This window comes from Dinoponera quadriceps, unplaced genomic scaffold (assembly GCF_001313825.1).
Source record: "Dinoponera quadriceps isolate SergipeBrazil2010 unplaced genomic scaffold, ASM131382v1 scaffold37, whole genome shotgun sequence".
NCBI classification, from domain to species: domain Eukaryota; kingdom Metazoa; phylum Arthropoda; class Insecta; order Hymenoptera; family Formicidae; genus Dinoponera; species Dinoponera quadriceps.
In genome coordinates, this window is record NW_014554446.1 from 49,654 (window position 1) to 58,633 (window position 8,980).

At 41.4% G+C, this 8,980-nt stretch overlaps 1 protein-coding gene across 1 annotated transcript; it reads left to right on the forward strand.

Annotated features, from left to right (window-relative positions):
• On the forward strand, positions 1-2,584 carry LOC106749093 (helix-loop-helix protein 1). Its single transcript, XM_014628209.1, has 3 exons — positions 1-84; positions 1,540-1,866; positions 2,389-2,584. The coding sequence occupies exons 2-3, from the start codon at positions 1,691-1,693 to the stop codon at positions 2,540-2,542; spliced, it is 330 nt and encodes a 109-aa protein (XP_014483695.1). The 5' UTR covers positions 1-84; positions 1,540-1,690; the 3' UTR covers positions 2,543-2,584.
• Positions 2,585-8,980: the final 6,396 nt, after the last annotated feature.

Sequence of the window (8,980 nt, forward strand, 5' to 3'; positions counted from 1 at the left end):
TCACACAAAGGGGGGATGGGAAGAGTAATGTCGCTTCGGGCCAGATGAGAAGAAGCTCGGCGATCTGGGAAGACGTTTTCTATGGTGAGTGATAAACGAACGAATTAAAACACACGATAATTATTAAGTAATGATAGGTAACGAGTTCGCGTTCGAAAGATCCTACTTGAGAACGCGAAGAGTCTCGGAAAGGGTGAAAATTTCAGAAAAATATCGAAACGTCGGACAGTGATTTAAAGCAAATAAACAGATTAAAACAGACAATAATTATGAAGTGATAGATAATTAGTCCACGTTTGAAAGATACAGTTCGGAGAATGCAAAAAATCTCAGGAAAGGTCCCAGAAACAAAGCTAGGACGTGGAACTGTAATTTACAGTGATAAAGGAAGAAATAAAAACACCCGGTGATAATTAACAATCCGAGTCCACGTTCGAAAAGTGCAGTTTGAGGGCGCAAAGAATCTCAGAGAAGATTCCGGAAAAAAAAAAGGAACCGTGTGATTTGAAGCGAAGTGGGAAATCAGAAAGAATTTCAAGGGGAAGGATAAGTCTACCGCGTGTGAAATCTATAAAAATAAAAAATACAAAGGAGGTAGTATCGATTTGATTGGACGGTGCGGTTCCGCACGGTAAATATTACAGACGGCGGCCGCGAGAGGAGGCTTGTCACGCGAAAAATCCGGTGATCCTCCCTGAAATATTCAAGAAAGACACGGGGACGAGCGTCCATACAAATCGCCGGTTTACCATTGAGAATCAGATCGAACGGGACTCCGGGGTTGCTTTTCGTCAATACTTGATGAAGAACGCGCCGTTTACGCGGAGAGCGAACTGCGTTTCTCCGTCAAATATGCAACAAATTCTCCGCATAAATCGACGTCGATGCGATCCTTTCGGACGCGACGAAATCAGGGCGCATCCCCCGCAAACGAGCACGAGACGATCTCACGTCTTCCTTTTCTCCACGCGCCCGAGGCAAGCCCGAAGCGTTATTAGCGTTAAATTCGGCGGTCGCGAACAGCTCGTCCGTTTCCGTCTTTATCCTCTTTCGCGGCATTAATTCCGTTACGCGAGCTCCACTTGTGTGCTCGACAAATATTTGGCCGATCAATTATCGTCGAGGAAAGGGCCTATATGTGGAAACATAAGTCGAACCTTTTCGTGCCGTATTCCTCGTCACTCGACTCCCCAAGGCTGCCGCCGCAATAAATTAAATCATTATTTACCTCGCATGAGATAATGGAACAAATTCAAGCTCCGACGCGCAGTGGGAAGAAATCGCGGAATTACCACGTTAACCATCGATGATCATACTTTCATTAACAATTTTAATAAAAATAACTAATTAACAATTCAAATTATAAAACAAACTACAGCAAACAATTTTGCTAAAAATAACACAGGAATAACCGCATTTATGCGTTTCTGAACAAAGGAAATTTGAATGAGAAGAAAGTAAAGTTAACGATACATGCACGGGTGGACAATTAACACGTCGCTTGAAATTACTTGATCATTATTTGATCTGTGATTTCAGTCGCACGCCGGGATGGAATGTCACATTGCGCTTCGAGTAGCTGTGTCCCGCGAGCCGAATCCCCCGGCGCGATAAAAGTGAGAAGAGGATCTTTCGCGGCGCGCCGAAGCGAGTCTCCTCGTACGAGCAACATCCTCGAGTCGCGGTGCACATGAAGAGCTTCACCTGCGATTTCATGAGCGAGGACAGGGCGGTTTCGATGGCGAACGGCGGCCACGGCGTGGTCGTAAACGGGGTAGGCGCTCCCGTCTCGGGCACCTTGTCAAGGGAGGAGAGACGCAGGAGAAGAAGAGCTACTCAGAAGTATCGAACCGCACACGCTACGAGGTGAGGCTGCGATCAGCGCAGAATCCGAGAATTTTGCGTAAAAACGCGTGAATAACGAAGAGTCACAGAACGGAGAATGATAGTTTGCACTCGGCATCATTTTTTGCATCGGGACATTTCAAAGTCGATTGGATCTTCTGGAGTTATAGCGTTCCTTCAGTTTACTTAACTCACAATTCAATAAGGCGGGTGCAACGATGTGAAGCAAAACGTTGCATTATTAATTTACGAGAAACGAGACTTTTATTCACGAGATCGATGAACTTGCGTATATATCTCTAATTTCAATTAATTTACTCATCGGAATATTTTCTTGGAATTATTTCGCACTCATTTATTATTTTAGGATCTTTACATTTTACGCTTCTGTATTTATTATATATATATATGTATAGTAAATTATATACTTTACTAATTTCTTTTATTGTTAATATTTTTCGATTTATTTAATATTTCTTTGTATTTTTAAATAATTTTCACAAGATATCGATCTTTATATTTGTTCACCGCACCCTTCAACAGAGAGAGAGTCCGAGTGGAAGCCTTCAACTTGGCGTTCGCGGAGTTGCGGAAGTTGCTGCCAACATTGCCGCCGGACAAGAAGCTCTCGAAGATCGAGATACTCCGGCTGGCGATTTGCTACATCGCTTATCTGAATCACGTCCTGCAAGCTTGAACTTTCGTCGTCGTTCGACGGACGCAATTCGAACGACCGAGACCAAAGACGCGATATTGTCGTCGACTTGCATACCGCGCGAGCCTGTGACTATTTATCGCCATTCGCCCGTCGATATTTTCGAGCCTGTTCGATACCGAGGATTAGTGAGCCACCTCGGGACAATGGAACGAGCAACACTGTTGCCCCCCATGGGATTTCTGCCCCCTCGCGTTCTTCCAAATTCTCCTACCCTCGACAGTCGTCGTCGTCGTCGTCGACGGCATCGTTTGGCCACGTATGTCCGATCGGTGGCGATTACACGGCTTGAGCTAAGTGAAAAAGAATAGAATTGCCGAGAAAGCCAACTTCACGCATCATCGCCTCTTGGATCCGCTCGCTCGCGCTTCTCCATCCCCGTCTCCCGTTTCTCTCGGACAATTCCTCGATTCGAGATTCACGCGAGATTGATGGTCCCGTGAACGAAATTGGCTCTCTCTGCTTCCCCGTTTGAAAAATAAAATAAAGAAAGAAAATTAATGGCTGGATTAGAACGGAAGCCTTTCTGCGAAGTAGAACTGTCCGAACTCGAGGGTAGGTATTCGAATTTAACGTCTCTCCCAACTCGATTAATAATAATAAGAGTAAAATTGACCGTAAAAATTGTGTATTCTCTCTTATGACATTTGATAAACCAAAGGAATTGCTGTTTGCGTCGATCCCGCTTGATTTTGAATGAGTGAGGTGAAGTAAACGGACAATATTAAAGACGAAATTTACGGTGTTGTTGTCGCGTCGAGGCGTTTAATTTCGACGACGGTCAAAAGACTCTGCAGATAACGTTGTCTTACGAGCCTGTCTTTCGCATCGATTATACAAAAAGATTATAACGGGACTCAAGTGGACGAATGACAATAGCAACACGAGCGTCACGCGAAAGAGTTTATTATTACTTAATATTTCTCAGGTAGATTCAATAAGTGACTACAGTCGAACAAAGTTTATTTACCCATCAATGATTATTTTAATTTCTATTATTGATTAATTTAAAAATTGACTATGTAATTAACTTTAATATACTTATTTTTCTTTCCTGCTCGATTGATCATTCTCCTCTGTGATTGATATCCTTCCTGAATGCTGTCGACCGTGACGATTGAACTCTGCTTTATCCTCAAATAATAATTTGATCACATTATACGATATTACGCAAGGTAATATGATATTGAACAGATACGACGCTTAATTAGCGATGAATCACGCGCCAGTCGCGATGCGATGTATCGTATTCTCGATGAGGAATAAATTATAGAGAAGTAAATTCTCTCATTATTTTTTCCCTCGAGATACGTAGCGATCCTCTGACTTCTCTCTGGTTCGCCTGAAAGGAAAAAAAAAGGAGAGAGGGAACTAACTCTGACATTCCCTGACTAAATAACTTTCAAGGTGAAAAAAAATGTCCTACGTAGATATAATTACATTTATGGAAAAGTTGTGTAGCAGGCGCATATGGCGCATTTTAATAGCGTACATACGTTTTTCATCGAGGTGATAATTCTCCGGCCATTAAGGATTTACTTAGTTAAACGAGCGAAAGACCTTCGGTTATCTTGACGTGACGGTCGAACTTGATAGAACTGACGATCTCGAACGCGATTGCGATAGAATATAATTTACGTTTCTCACTCCAACCTTTATCGTCCGGCGCAATAAAAAGTTGCATTCGCGATAGCCACATACAATAGCGACCATCGTTAATTATCGCCCGACCGTCTTTGAGCCAGCCGGCTGCTACTTTCGCACCCGTGCCTCGTACATTCAGTCGCAGAAGGATTGTAACACACATTCCTTTTAATAAGCTTCGGCACGCATCCTGAGTGAGAATGGAAGAATTTACTTTTATTCATTCTTAGGAGATATATGTTCTTATTGGATACGAGATATAGCAAGACGCGTCGAAAGAAAAGAGTTGCAACCCTTTCTGTGAATGACCATTAAGGCGACCGGGCAAACGGAGTTTGTAGAACGAATTATCCTTTTTCTCTGCAGCCACTTGATCCCGCCGACAAGATATAGCCCTCCAATAACCGTTGCGGCTCGTTCGCAACGCGCGTTTGCACCCTGTAATAACCATTTATGAGTACTTGCGTGCTCTTTGGCATCGCAGCGAAAGATAAACTGTCGACGGACTCCGACAAGACAGACAAGACGTGAAAGTAGTGAAAATAGTGAGCTTCGTATCGCTGTCTGATTCAACGTCGTCGTAGCCTACTGTGCGGGACGGCCTCGTGAAATCCAATGTTTCGCACAATACTACGAATCACGTGTGTGTGTGTATGTATATGTGTGTGTTAATTTAATTTGAATATCCGGAGAGACGAGTACGTGGACCATTGTGTGTTTACATTGTGCCGATTTCATGATTTTATCAAAATTTTCCGAAACTTTCCCCCTTCTTTCGATGACGTTCATGAGTTATCCCACGGAGATAATTATCATTCGCGATTGAACTCAGCTGAGATCGGCCGATCATGTATGCCGGTGTTTCACCTCGAGTACTTCAATGCATCAGTCAGGGATTCAAAGTATTCTATAACTTCTCGTGCAAGAAAGAAAAGGAAACTCTCCGGAGATGAAACTATTCACGACTCCGAAATATTTATCGGACGCGGTGGCGCCGCTTGTGACGCTGAATTACCTGCTGGGACTTCGCATTTTCGAGTATCCTCGTGGGAAATTGCACACCGTGCCCAGTCTGATCTACCTCCTGCTCCTGCTCGGCATCTTCTGCGTGTCCATATATAAGCAACACACCTTGTACAAGACGATTCCGCTGCTGAAGCTGGGGCACGTTTTGCACGAGATCATTACCTACTTGAGTGCCTTCGTCACTGCGTACGAGATGGTTCTGGGTTATTTTTACACGAAGGTGAGCATATCAAATCGAGTCCTACAAAGTTTTTCTTCATACCTGTGTGAAAGTCAACGTATGAACGGTGTGCTGATATATTGTGTCTCGGAGAAGAAAGCTTCGCGCTTTCAATTTAGACTACTTATCATGCAAATTGTTGCCTTCGCAGACAATCAACGCCTGCTACCGAAAATTCGCCCAAATCGACGAGACGTTGCGACAACTTGGATCAGTATTCAACTACGGCGAAGTATACCTTTCGTCAATCGCAGCTGTAATCGTCTGGTTCTTGTACGTCCTTTCCTTAGTCATCCTGGGACAGATACACATGTTAGAGATGTCCACAGACTTGCAAACTGTAATCTGGATAACTGTGGGAGATATGTACGGAACAAGCGTCAGCTTAATCGTCATCATCGAATTCTTGATATTCGTGAGGTGAGTATGCCAAAGAAATCAATTTTACGTTCTACTCATTCACAATTTTTTATGTAATTACCTTGTGCTATTAATTGGTGAACTGTTATTTACACCGTATTTGCAAATAAAAGAGAAATGGGCACTGACATCAGGTTCTTCTATTGAAAGATAAAGAGCGAATTAATAATGTACAAAATATATACATCATATATAATACATAATAAATAAATAATATATAAGATGTAATAAATAAATAATACGTAACGTATGTGTGTGAATTAAAAGTATAAATATTAGTAAATTTGACATTGTAATTGCAGGTACCTGCAAACGAGAATCAATTTAGTTAATGAACTCCTGAGCGAAAACGTGGTAGTGTCGACAACGAAAGGAATGAACATAGGTCTCTTCGCTACGGAGGATTATTCTAAATTCATGAACGGCGAACAACGCCAGAACATTCTTTCCATAAAAGTATTGTCTCAATTGAATCGGCAACTGCAGCTCCGGAAACGAACTCTTCTATCAGGAAAACGTAACTTCTTTAAATCGTGGACTCGGTCTCGCCTGCCGTCTGAACTCTTAAAGCAGTTCAAAATGGAACTTCAGGGCCAATCCAGAAACCAAATTAACGATTCGATCCGAAAGTCCATCATGATCGCGGAATGTCGGAGACGCACATACTTGTTGCAAACGATCAGGTAAGTGCAAATTACGTGATAAAATATTATAGTAAAGGAAGAAAAAATTAAAAGGAGTATGAAAAATAAACAAGGAGAAAGTAACCAGTACATCCCGTAAAAGATTACAATTTTTGTTCCGTAATTTTTGCAGAACGAATCCGTCTCAACACCGCCAAGATTTTGTCGTCGTAATATTTAAGAACACGTTTTTTCACGGTTCACATGTTATTTTTTTTTATCACTTACACATTCCTCAGGCAGGTGCATCTGGAACTGTGCAGGATATTAAAGACGCTATGTACCAGCTTCGGCGTACAGATTACTTTGGTAATCGCGAACTCCATTGTTTTCATAACTACAATTTCGTATTATTTCTGTACCAAGAGGCAGATAACTATAAATGGCCACCTAGCAGATGAAATATACGGCATAATTATGAGAACAATCATTTACGTGCTAAAGATCATTCTCGTCAGTTTCGCGTGCAAACGCGCGATTGAAGAAGTAAGTCGCCCTGTACGCTATTTTTTTTAATTATGGACTTAGGCGATGATTGATTATTTGCTCAGGGAGAGAAGACCAGCGAGATCATCCACGAGATTTACGGATGCTGCCCGGAAAGCGATATACGAGAAGAGGTTTGTTTATGACAGTAATCGTCACCATTGATCGCAAGTTACGTCAGTGGTCGTCCTGATTGACAAATGCTTTCAGATTCAGCAGTTCGGTCTCCAGATAGAGCAGAGCCCGGTAATATTCTTCACGTTTGGCATCTTCTTAAATTACCAGCTTCTAGGCACGGTTCGTAGATTCGCGCTCGAAATACGCGATACTTGTTAGTAATCGAGTGAAAAATACGAGTGATAATTTGCGCTTTACGCTTTTACTGTCCGCAGTGCCTGAAAACTGTGACGACTTATCTGGTTATCATGATACAGATGAGCAACTCGCTGGAGTCGAGAAAAACGAGCTGAGGGACAGGAAGCCATTGAGGAGAATTGTAGATATTGATAAGTAACTGTATTTTGAGATTTTGCCGTGTATAAAAGTATTAACAATATACATCATATATGTACATCAATATATATATGTGTGTATATCAGACATGTGTGTATCCTTAACACACTTTGTAAAAATAGAGACCACCATGTAATAAAATGGCGATTTAGAGAAGCTAACGAAAAAGAATTTCCTTGCAACGATGTATCCAATCCACTTTTCCGAACAAATAAATGCAACTTCAGCGCCTTCAAGGTTAATCGTTGCGTTTACGAATGGAACTCAGCCCTTTGATTGTTTATTACGATATTAACTGCGACGAGAGCCGTCGGACTTGTGAACATTCGTGTATATTCGAAAAGTGCGTGTCACTTATTGCATGACATATCCTCTTCGTTCCATCTTGATCTTTACAATTCATTAGCTTTTATTGCTACAACGTTCGCGCCGTTATCAAGATTTTCAATGCGAGGTGTACGAACCCCTCGAATTCGAGAGCTCTACAACATGCTCAATAATTATAACATTGCCGTTGAATTTGCACGACAACCGAATGTACACGATGTTGTTCGGCGCATAAAGTGAACTTTTTTATGCAAGTTAATTTGCAGGAATAATTTCGTTTTTAAAATACCATGAATGGCCAAGGGAAACAAGAAATTAAACCGAATTCTTTCACTGACTCAGGTGTGTGCGCTAGAATATTCTATTTTATAACTACCGGAATAATATCATAATGTGTCTCTAAGTCTCTCGATGTCGTTAACGAGCGATAACTTAGTGCTTTACACAATATTGACCTTCCTGATGAGGTCTCCTGGGCATTCCAGGCACACATTCTTATTTCCATGTACGGAAATTAGCGGTACACGTGCCTATTTTAGTTCCATGTGCGCTTTGCAAGACCATCGGCATCCAACGTACCTATCGCATTCTTCATATCGCGCATACTGCGCATACAGCATATCATTACTTATCTCTCGCAATTTAATGTCAATTTCATATAATTTAATTTTATCGTAATTTCTATCGTAATTTTTATCGCCATGTCATATTCGACATATTTTCAACTTGCTTCAGCGAATCGCACGAACGGTCGTGTAATTCCCACGAGAACAATTCCACGTCGTTCCACTGATGCTACAATACTCCTGCGAAATACAAAGAGTTGAGGTTTTTTAACTCTTAAGGATTAAAAAACACCTTTTGATTTTATTTAATCCTAGAACACTAACCCTTTACTCTGGATCTGGGCTTCTAATCTTACATTTTGGAGAGGTATCTAATGATTGAAAAAAGCAAATTTAGAAGACTTCTTAATGCGGCACACACACATATATATACATATAGAGTATATATATACATATAGGGTGGGCCATTTAAAGTGTTACAAGCCGTTATCTCTGAAAGTGCACATTACAGAATAATTTTTCTTTTTTTTTATAA